The 12,325-nt window shown below is 32.4% G+C and overlaps 1 protein-coding gene across 5 annotated transcripts in view; it reads left to right on the forward strand.

Moving 5' to 3' along the window:
* The window catches only part of LOC106681111 (pepsin-2B), a 61,641-nt gene that overhangs the window by 38,441 nt on the left and 10,875 nt on the right, over window positions 1-12,325 (forward strand). For all 5 annotated transcript variants that reach the window (XM_067052358.1, XM_014421271.2, XM_067052357.1 and 2 more), the window contains exons 2-6: window positions 855-944; window positions 1,025-1,115; window positions 3,968-4,079; window positions 8,528-8,646; window positions 12,074-12,264. In XM_067052358.1, coding sequence (XP_066908459.1) covers window positions 877-944; window positions 1,025-1,115; window positions 3,968-4,079; window positions 8,528-8,646; window positions 12,074-12,264 — 581 coding nt within the window. In that variant the 5' untranslated portion in view covers window positions 855-876. The remainder of the gene's footprint in view (window positions 1-854; window positions 945-1,024; window positions 1,116-3,967; window positions 4,080-8,527; window positions 8,647-12,073; window positions 12,265-12,325) is intronic.

A 12,325-nucleotide genomic window follows, 5' to 3' on the forward strand; every position in this document is an offset into this window, starting at 1 on the left:
AATATATTTTTTTCAAAAATCGAACATTTTATCTGAACCTATATATAACAAATATCACAAAAACTTCTACAAAGATAAAAGTTGTACAATATTTTATAGTAAATTACTCCCACGAATATAAATGTCATAAACTACTTTATAGTACATTAAACTAGCTTTAATTTGAGAGCTGATAGACACCTATACGTCACATAGTTCTTCAGATACAGATTTCTCAAGATAAATTCACTAACTACAAATCTTTTAGTATATTTTTATGAAATGTTGCTTTTTAAAAAGCTATATCTCAGGTTGTTTATAGGAAATAGCTCTAATAGAGTTGATATTTCAGAAAATTTACTCTACTTTTAATGTTGTTCGCATAGGTTTTACCGAGAACACTAGTTTTTAAGATATGAGAGCTCCGAAAGAAAAATTAATTTTTTTTTTTACATTTTGAAACAGCCGACATTTTTTCTTCCTCCTATCTGTACTCGGAAGACTCATAAATTTTTGTTTGTAATTATACATAGTTCCCATTAAATAAATAAAAAATTGAGGTGAAATAATTGCCTTTTTCTTTCCGGCTCCTGCCCTATGGGCAATAGTTAACTAGCAGGTTTTGCTATTTATGTTGCCTGATTGTGAAATACATTTCTTTAACTTTTAAATTAGATTTTTTAATGGATTTTTGTTAATTACATAAGTTATATACTTAATATTTTAAAATTGTTTAATGTTCATTATATTTATAAGTGTGCTTTTAGGCCATCGAGTGTTAATTAAAATTATCACCCGGCAGTTCTCTTTTTAGGTTAGATAATACTGAACTAATTGCTGGTATATATACTCTAAAGACTGTTCAATTTTTCCAGATTGAAATTAATCGGCTGCGTGATGGGTTGTCTCGCAGCTTTTTTGTTAGTATCTTGTATTATTTACCTGACTAGTGGATCGTTGGTTAGGTAAGTGTATAATAGAATGCTTAAAAAATAATTTAAAAAATAAATAAATCAATATTAAAAGTTAATATAAAATATTTCAGTATTCCACTTGAAAGAAGAGCAGGTCGACATCCAACTCATCCTTCAGTCAACAAGCGATCTGGAAGATTGACCTTCAAGAACTTAAGAAATGTATGTACGAAATTTTCATATACTAACAATACTTTTCAATACACAATACTTCGCAATTGCTAGATATAGGGATGTAGATAGATTAATTGAATGCAATTAAAAGTTTAATATAGATTAATATATTTAGCTATTTATACATTAGAATAATGGGCCGCCTGTAGCTCTGTAGTTACGAGTTTTACCAATTTGATGTCTATTGTCGGTGCCGGTTCAAAGCCGGCCTGGGGCTTTTTTCATTGAGTGGGGGTCCCACAAAATGAAAAACATTGACCCCCAACCACGGTTAGACAGTATAGGAATCCAATGGGAGTCTTGTCGAAAAAAAAAAAATAGAATAATAATTTTATGAATTTCTTATTATATCTATTTAGTTTATGCAGGTAAATAATATTATATAATAAAAATATATGGTAAAAAATATAAATAACTTCTACACGACTTAATCCCGTCACAATCGGATGAAAGGTATGGCAGCGCAAAAAATATGAACAAGCGAATATTGATTTTTATATATAAGAAGATTTAGTAGAAGTTTTGTATTTAATATGACACCTAAACGGTCATTTAGCATGAAGGAAAAGTGCCGCCCGTAGCTCAGTGGTTAAGACACAGTCTTACCAATTGATGTCTATGGGCGGTGACGGTTCGAATCCGGCCTGGGACGTTGACTTTTTTCATTGAGTGGTGGTCCCCCAAAATGAAAAACTTTGACCCCCAACCATGGTTAGGCAGTATAGGACTCCAACGGGAGTCTTCGCAAAAAAAAAAAAAGTCTAAATTCACTCACTGCTAAGTGAAATGTACTATTTCAGTATATTTTTTTAGAAAATGTTGCTTTTAAAATAATTGTGTCTCGGAACTTTGGAACGTAAACAAGCACTATCATGGCTCGTATTTTAGTAAATTTCATCTACTTTAAAAGATTAGGGATCTATCTAGGTTATCTAGTACTGTAGGTAGTTTTAACGATATGGAACTCCATATGAAATTTTTTTTTTAACAATTTGAAACACCATTTTTTTATTCCCCCTAACTAGACTTAACAGAATCATCAATTTTTAGTAGTAATTATACATAGTTTTCAATGAAACAATCAAAATTTGGGGTAAAATTGCTGACTTTTTTTTTCCACTGGGACTAATAAGCAATTTTCTGAGGGTTCTGTAGGGCCGTCAGTAGCTCAGTTGGTTAGGCCTAGGTCTATCGTTCTGTGCTGGCGGCGCCGGTTCGAATCCGGCCTGAGGTGTGACTTTTTTCATTAAGTGGCGGTCCTACAAAATGAAAAACTTGACCCCCACCATGTTTAGAATAGGTTGGTCACCTGTAGATAACAAGGAAAACATCACCTTCGCTGTGAATAACCTTAAAAAAAGGGGAGGGGTTCTATTGCCTTTAAAGATTTTTACACTCCTTTAATTTGTTTCAGCAGCTTTACTCTACTTTCAAGTATGTTCTATTAGGTTTACTAGTATTATAGGTTGTTTCAAAGATATGGATATTTGAATGCTAAATTAATTATTTTTTACACTTTGAAATTAAGAACTACATGAGATTCTCCTATTGTAATTAGTAAATAATAACTTTGGGCTCTCTTTTTGGCTTCACATTCTCTTTGAAGGTAGGATATGCCTTAACCCTATTTCAATATAAATGTGAATAGTAGTCGGTTAATAGACAATTCAATAATCATAATATTTCTAGTCAATGATATAACTTTATGTATTGTATAAATAATAAATATCTATTGTTTGAGTTAAATCTAACAATAAATATATATAAATGGGAATGGTCGAATCATAGTCCACAATAAACTTTTGAATTATTGGGCAGTTTTTTTTCAAAATGTTCCCTATCGCCATGGGAAGGTTTAAAAATAAAGAAATCCCCAAATTCTCGAGTAGAAAAAAAGTTATGAACGAAATTGTGAGTTTTTGGTCTGTAGCTGAGAAAGCATAAGCTTTTCTCACTTTTATTGTGGACCAATCGATTCGTCTCTTCACGAGGAAAATGAAAAAAGTATTATTGATTCTATTAGGGTATATTATATTTACGAAAAATTGTAAAAACGAAATGTAGCTCGGTGTAAAGTAGGTCAGCAAATTTTTTTTTTTAGATATGAGCATTTCATACTCGTTTTTAGCGTCGTCTCAAAGTACCAAATACTATTTTTCAAAGAAATCAAAAATTAAAATTTTTTTACCTTATTCGGATGATTTTCTTTTTCATCCAGTGACTATTGTTTATATAAACGTTCATAACTTCTCAGTAGAGACGTTGGAAAGCTGAATGTCCAAATAAAACAAACTTTTTAATTACTCCCTAAAATTATTCACTCCTTAAAAAATATTTTACCTGTCCTTTATTTGGCAATCAGTCTCAGTTGTTTGAATAAAGTACTAATATTGAAGCACAATGAGGGGTAACAAAAACTATTTATGTTACTAAATATTAATGTTACTTATTATTTACCTTTCTTTAAACCACTGCAAAGTTCAGTGTAGATTGGCTGAGTAATGTTAAAGTAATTTATATTTTTTAATAAAAATTTCTACTTAATTTCTTTCTAGCATTTATTGATTCAATTTATGTTACCAAACTATAATTATAAAGTATCTCTAAATGTTTAAGTTTACTAAATACAATAATTTATGATAAACTATGAATTATATACATTAAATATATATACATCCTAATATAGCGAAATACCGAAGCATTGCTGGGGCAGCTTGTTATTCTTTAAAATTTACAATTTTTTTGTTGTTGTGGAATTTGAATTTTTAATAGTAAATTTGGATTTATAATTTAAATACAGCTTTTTAAATAGTGAAAATATATTTTCGAATTGATTTCAGGAGGAATATTGGGGAAGCCTGACCATTGGAACTCCACCACAAAAGTTCGAAGCCATGTTTGACACTGGCTCTCATCTCTTATGGGTCCCGAACAAGAAATGTAGTAATTGCTGTGAGTAAATATTTCTTCTTTATTTTTTTTTGTCTTAAACCTCTATCCTTCTGTCCTACAGTATCCTTTCTAAATACTCCACTAACGCCTGTTGAACAGATTCGATTCTTAGGACTCAATCTCGACAAGAGACTTACTTGGAATACACACAAGACTGAAACGACAAGAAACTGCTCATAGAATCCGAATGCTACAAGACTTACTTGACAAACGCTCTAAACTTTCCATTCACTACAAAAAATTAGTATACCCTACGATAATCAGACCAATTTGGACATATGGAATTGAGCTCTGGGGCTCTACCAAAACATCAAATTCCTACCGCATCCAATCTTTACAATCCAAAAACGTACGTAAAATCCTTGATGCTCCTTATTACGTTACAAATAAACTCATTCAAAGACCTTATCATCCCATTCGTTGCAGATTTGGCCCAAAACAGATCTGCGTCTTTTCATTCCAAACTCATAAACTACTTTATATTAAATTGAATTTCCTTTATTTTGAGTGTTGGCAGACATATGTGCGTCTTATGGACCAAAAGATATATTTTTCAAAAATCCAACATTTTATACGAACTAGAAATTAACATTTTGTGAGTTTATTTTGTCAAATATCATAAAAACTACTGTTCCTACAAAAATAAACTTAATCAACTATTTGGTAGTAAATTTAACTAGCTTTAATTTGAGCGCTGGCATACACCTGTACGTCCAATGGTTTCTGAAATGAAGTTTTTCATAAATCAAACTTATTGTTGGGACAACTATAAATCAATTTATTTTAGCAAATATCATGAAAACTACTATTCCTACGAAGGTAAAGGTAATAATCTACTTTATAGTCCATTAAACTAGCTTTAATTTGAGGGGTAATAGAAATCTGCATAGTTCCTGAGATGTAGATTTGGCCCAAAACAGATCTGCGTCTTTTCATTCCAAACTCCTTAACCATCTTAAACCATTAATTCTTAATCTTACATCCTTAACAATCCTCCGAGGCGTCTGCAAATAAGATGGCCACGGGACCTTCTAATTTAAATTAATGTTTGAAGTACCACCAATGGATGGTTCCTTCTTAAGATTTTCAAGTGTATATGAAGCATACAACATATTTACTTATTGTATTTATTATTTGCACAGTTGTAAATCACAAAAAATAAATTAAAAAAAAAATGATTTATACAGTTCGGTGTAATTTTTCTGTCAAGAGAAATCTTGGAGCTCATAGTTTAAACTAGGATTAGTAGAATCTCGGCCAGTCGAACTGAGATTTAGAGAAAATCTAAATTTAAGGAGGAAACCATATAAGGAATTTTCTTCCATAGTTTCAGTTAGATCCGTTTTCTAGCGAAGGTGTATTGTATTATTCTGTTTCTTTCCAAATTCAGTCCAGATATATTATTTTGTATAGTTGTAAATTACATAAAATTAATTTTAAAAAATCTTTATTTTTAAACAAATACATAGCTACTAAATATATTAATAATTCTATAAATATATTATTAACCCTTATCAGTTGCAAACTTTTTATATGTGTTTCTCACTTGGTTGTAGCTGATTCCTGTAAATATGAAAAAAATATGTCAGTATTTTCGGAATAACATTTTTATTAGTTATCATTTATTTTACACATATATGAGATTCAAATAATTATTTATTTAGTAAAATTCAGTGATATATAACTGGAGGTGTCAATTGCCCTGTTACGGATACTTAACTAATTAGTAGAGTGTGATATGTAATGAGAGGCACCAGCTGGAATTTTTAACGTTAAGTAATTTCTTTTGTCGGCATACCAGAGACCCAATATAAGGTATAACGAAACAAGTCTACCATGCTCTCTCATAATATTATTCTTGGTAATGTAACCATGATTGTAAATATAAAATATGTAACAAAGACTTTACTTTATATTTAAGAATCCCTGCATGCCACCTCATAATAATAATAATAGTATAGTAAATTGGTGAACACGATACCGTTGGAAAGGAACTCCAATGATTAATTATAGATATTCTTATCTAGCATACCATGGCGAGGGGGTCTATGGTCTCTAGTGTTTGAATTAAATATAGCGCATACTTTTTCAGTCGGTTACCATCAGGAACCAATAGAGATACATAATATAAATATATAAACATAAATACATAATACGAATACATAGAACATAAATATATAAATACAAATACATAATATACATACATGAATGAATTTCAATATAACAGGTGTACGGGGAACCCCTAGTCGGACTTATACGGGACGTATACGGCAAGTAGTAAATTATCCCGACTGACAAATACCGTTAAAATACTCGTTTTACCCTATAAATACTCCCCACTTTACCTGCTCTTTAAAAATCTTCATAACTGTCGTACCTGTCACTGGTTGTAGTTGATAGTACGAGTAATGCCAGTGAATCAACTGTCACCTTGTGACTTAAGCTGTTTAATTTTGATATTTCCCGTAATTGTGTAACTTAGATAGTACCTAATCGCCCCTCCAGCTTTCCTCCCCAACCTGATTTCTATCGCTCCCAAACAAAGTTATACTTATCATTCCCCAATCCATTATCTCCGTGGATAAACAAAAACGCCAATTTTGATTTCACCTTAGAATCCATCGACATATCATCTAACCCTCCTGAAGTACTCAAACAATGTTTTTTAAGTCTTCTCTCTAGCTACAAGGGTTGTACATGTATCTACACTGATGGGTCAAAATACTTTAATCATGTTGGTTGTTCGGTAGTTCCACCTGCCAAGACCATCCGCTACAGTCTTCCCCCCACATTCTCAGTGTTTTCCTCCGAGTTATATGCAATCTGTTTGTCATTAACGCTAGCACATGAAAAAAGCTCCTGCATTATGATCTGTAGTGATTCTTACTCGAGCCTCAAGACTAATAAAAATTTCCAAATTTCGCACAACCCCATTGTTTTTTCCATCATAACTTTAATCAATAAAACACATAAAAAAGACAATACTCAACCACTACCACCAATTATCGAAAATCGCCGTGAACAATCCATCATAACCCGACTCAGGATCTGACATACAAGATTAACACACAAGCAACTTCTTGAAAGAAATCCTTCACCGACATGTTATAGCTGTAAATATACTCTGGCAATGAAGCATCCTGGAACACTGTTCGCGTCTGGAATCATCAAGAACGTCTTTTGGCATCCGGGGACAACGTCAAGCCTTACTGCCAGAAAATTGGAAGAATTTGTTTAAGTTCCTTTATGTTCCTGGTAATAGAGAAATGTAACCATGAAATACGTTGCCTCTAACCCTGTAGTTGTATACGGCACCTAAAAATTTATAAATCTTTATCTAAAAAATAGATATTCCCCGTTGGGGGTTATTACCCGAATTTACTGTATATAAATGTTATGCTGGTGTCGCTGATTTGAATAAATGGAGTTGACTGTATTTGATGGATTTTAAAATAAATGAAGAATGGTGATATAGTGACTTTGACCTATATTATTGAAATGACTTAAATAACAAATAAAAACAAGTGGATAAGCCAAAGATTTGAACAATAGGGTTAGTTGCATTAATTTTGATTATGGGTTACAAAGAAGAATAGAAGTTGTATGTTACTTAATGGTTCATCTCATGGGCGTAGGCAGGATTCCGCCAAGGGGGGAGCAAGCCTCAGGCCACACACACATATACATAGATATATATATTTCATTCTGAAACGTTGGATAAAGGGATGATATCTAATTCCGCATTCCAAAAAATACCCCCGCTATTTTATAATTCATAATATTCAATCATTACTTTTAAAAAAAAATTTTTTATTGTCCCCTATGTTGCCGATTTGGCCAGAACCAGATTCCAATCCTTCCATAATAAACTTCCCAACCACCCAAACCAACTCGTTTCTAACCTGGCTTCTCCCTTACTACCTAATAATCCTCCTAAGCGTCTGAAAAGAAGATGGCCTCGAGATCTTCTCCTTTAGAAATGTTTTTAGAGTTCTATCAATGGGTAGATTCTCCACATGTTTGTATATTTTGGAGTTTAAAAAACAAAGCATTGAGTATCCAAAGCAGTGGTTCCCAACCCATTGGAGTAAGGGGACCATGAAGGTGGAAATTGAACTACGTGTGGTCAACCTTCACTCTTAACTTAGAACAAAAGGAGCCTCTTCCAATTTTAAAATTTGGTTACTTAAAAGTGCATTTACAATTAATATCATATTTCTTAAAATAAATCCTCACTAAATTATGTGTATGTACCCCCTCTCCAAGATCTCAAGCGAACTTTTTTTTGGGAACTACTGCTCAAAGTATCGATAAATGTAGTATCGTTTCGCCATCTAGACAATGCCTTGAAATGATTTATTGTTTCTAATTGATATTTCAGTTATATATTACATCAATAATATGCATAGTTTCAATAAATTAAATAACTTTAATCCTTACCTTTTCAGTTAACAAGAACATGTTTCATGAGGATAAGTCTACAACGTATGTTGACTTGAACAAGTCCATATCCATCGATTATGCCATAGGATACATGAGAGGAATTTGTGGAAAGGATGTTGTCAATGTAAGTTTAAAAATTACTTTGTCTATATTACAGTTTTATATTATCATTTCGAACCCGGACACTGCCCTAGAAAACCACATAAAAACATGATTTTTTTTTTTAATATTATCTTTTATATATACATGTTATATAGACATATGAGGAGAAGATGGTTTGGGGTGAGATCAGAAAATATCAAAAATTAGTTTTAAAAAACTTATTAAGGCCGGAAATTCTTGTCGAATGATTTGCACTTTTTAAAACCTATTTGTGTTATTTTCTAACCTCACTCCCAACCATCTTCTCCTCATAGATATTTTATTTCATATAAGGATTAGATAATGATTAACATGTAATATTTAGACAAATATAGTTTATATTCCTGTCCTTTAACCATGACGTCACCCCCGTATGCCACTGAAATTATGTATGAAATTAGCTGATAAATGAACATTTTTTTGGGTTTTTTACTAAAGGACACCTCTGTGAAGTTGGCCCCCCATCCTCTAAATTTTTTTTTTTAAATATGCTTCTTGTAGCCCTCCTAAGAGTTCTAGAGCTCTCAATTATTTACAGAAATAGTTGTTTAAAACATGAGTAATATCATTTAAAGATACGTCAACCACACGTTTTTTCAACTTTGACATCCTACAACTCTTTTGGTATTAACTTTAGAATTTTGTTATTAAGGATAGTGTTAGAACTCATGGGGGGGGGGGGAGGAGAGGGGGCTAACGGAACTCCCGAAAAATGACAATCAAATTTTCAAACATTTTTGATCGAAAATTTTTATCTGAGAAGCAGTGAAAATTAAAAATTCTTTGGGTTCTGGTGGTGGGGAGGGGGGGGGGTCTGGACTACCAAGAGGTCTACAAATTATCCTTTATAATCAAAGTGCTAAAGTTTATAGGATTTCAAAGTTTTACAAAAAAATCGCCCGAATTTTCAATTGATATTTTTCATATCTTAATCAACAGAAATGTTTCTTAAAATTATTGAAAATTTTCAAACTGAGGGCTGGTAAAAATTAAAAATTCTTTGAATTCTGGCAGCTCTCTTAAGAGTTCTAGATTTCTCAATAATTTTAAGAAACTTTTCTGTTGTTTATTAAACTTTAACACTTTGATTATTAAGAATAATTTTTATAACTCCTACAAGGGCTACCAAAACTCTAATAATTTTATTTTTCCCTACTTCTTCGAATGAAAATTTTCGATAAAAAATTTGTATTAAATTAAAATAAATTTGTATTAATTTTCGATAAAGTATTTGAATTAATCCTAAATAATAAAAACTCTAAAGTTGATGGTAAAAAGAGTTATAGCGTTTCAAAGTTGCACAAAACGTGTGATTGCCGCGTGTATCTCTAAATTGTATTCTTCATGTTTTAAACAACAGAACTATTTCTGTAAAAAAATGGGAACTATAGAACTCTAAGGGAGTCTAGAGAAGCTGCTACAATGAACGTTCCAACACTCCAAATTTACGAGCCGAAAGACATAAAGGCATTTTTAAGAAACAGAATCCGAAAAAGTTGAGATTCAATGTGGGCTGCCGTACCACTCACGAATAAACTAAGAAATGTTAAAAAAAAAACACAAAAGTGGACAAGTGCCATAAGGGGAAAAGAAGAGAAGAAGTGGTTGTTGCAAGAGTAAGAATAGGACATTCCACATTAACACACCTCCACGTAATCACAAAAGAGGACCAACCTATATGCCAAACCTGTCAGTCCCCATTATCAATAAAGCATATAATTGAAGAATGCCCATCATTTCGTCAAGCCTTCGAAAATAATAAAATTCCTCGTACAAGAGAATTGGCCCTTAAAGACTCAGCAGAATCCATCGACAAATTAATAAAATTTCTGAAAGAAACTCAACTTTACACTAAAATATAATCCACCAATATCGACCAGTGTAAAAAGGAAATAGTCTACATTCAACTATCAAATGTCAAGACAAGAAGATAAATAAAGTAAAAAGGGTGTAATAACCTAGATGTTGATCGCCCTGAATAAAAATCTAATCTAAGAGAGTCTACCAGAACTCAGAAAATTTCAAATACTTAGAGGTAAAGACTCAAGAAAGTTATTGTGTATCACCACATTCTCTTATAAAACATTTATACGACGTAAAATAACCCAAAACAATTTTTACAATAAAAAAAAAGCTTTTGAACATGTAAAAAATGTTCTTGGAAAGCTGTGAAATAAAAGAACCTGCCTTTTCCAGGCCTGGCTGTCTTGGGCTACTGCTTTCTAATTTGCTGCATGCGGCTCTTTTATATCTTTTTTGATTCTGTCTATCCCAGCATTCATTGTTGTGTAGAGGGATCCTGATGGATTGCTTCGAACCACATGACCCGCTCATCTTAAGGCTTTTTGTCTCCATATTATGAGGTATTGACTAATTAGTTTTCTATTCTCCTGTAAAATAAAAGAATACTTGACTAAATAAATTTATATGCTTCACAAAATAATTTTGAATAAATTCGAAAATTCCAACAAATCCCATCAAATCACCTTTACCCTTCGTCGTAAATCTACTGACTGCCCTACAGTTTCATTTAACGATGTTACTCTTACCCCTGTCGAACACATCCGCTACCTTGGACTACTTTTGGACAAGCGATTAACCTGGAATCCTCACACCAGACTGAAAAGACAGGAAACTGCACGTCGGTTTTGACTATTACAGCACTTACTAGACAAACGGTCTAAACTTCCAACACATTACAAAAGACTGATCTACATGATTGTATTAAGGCCAATATGGGCTTTGGGGCCCCACTAAACCTTCGAATTCCTCTCGTATTCAATCCTTCGTAAAATCCTCAATGCTCCCTCCTTACTTTGTCACAAATAAAATCATACATAAAGACCTTAATGTTCCCTATGTAACCGATCTAGCCCGAACCAGATATCACTCCTTCCATTATAAACTCTCTAACCACTCAAACCCCTTAGTTTCTAATCTTGCATCCTCTTTCATTCCTGACAATCCTCCGAGGCGCCTGAAAAGAAGATGGCCACGAGACCAGCTAATGTAATATGTCATTAGAGTGCTACCAATGGGTAGTTTCTCTACACGCCTGTAACACTCCAATTTAACTTAGATCAGATTTACTAAATGTATTATAATGTACAGTAGTAAATAGCAATAAATAAATATTAAAAAAAAAGAATAAATTCGATAATAAATAAATATTCGTGCTCCGAAGCCACGAAGGCTTGGCTATAATGTGTCAATCAACGGTCATAAATAAAGTGTCATAAAGTGCCAATAATTTAATTGATTTTATTGGAAATTGTATTTTACGATCTTGCAATTCTGGAAACCTGTCTGGAATAAAAATTTGTATACGAGGCATTCCAGTATCCTTATATAATTTTCTTTCTTATGTTATATGTATTAAGTGCTTATTGATATTTTTTTCTTAATTAAAGATTGCCGGTATAGAGGTTAAGAACCAGGAGATCGCTACAGCTCTAGAAGGTGCATTTCAAGAAAATCTCTTCGACGGAATCATGGGACTTTCTTTCTCACCCTCCAGGCCTGATGCTCTGACTTCGATATTGGACAACTTTCTGAGCCAGAAGGTTCTCCAAAGAAATATTATCTCGTTTTATATGAACAGGTCATAAATCTAAATTATATATTTATAATCTTTACACATTCTTGAGACTGGAATTATTCTA

The sequence above is a fragment of the Halyomorpha halys genome, unplaced genomic scaffold (genome assembly GCF_000696795.3).
Source record: "Halyomorpha halys isolate HHAL.00 unplaced genomic scaffold, Hhal_1.1 Scaffold309.1, whole genome shotgun sequence".
NCBI classification, from domain to species: Eukaryota; Metazoa; Arthropoda; class Insecta; order Hemiptera; family Pentatomidae; genus Halyomorpha; species Halyomorpha halys.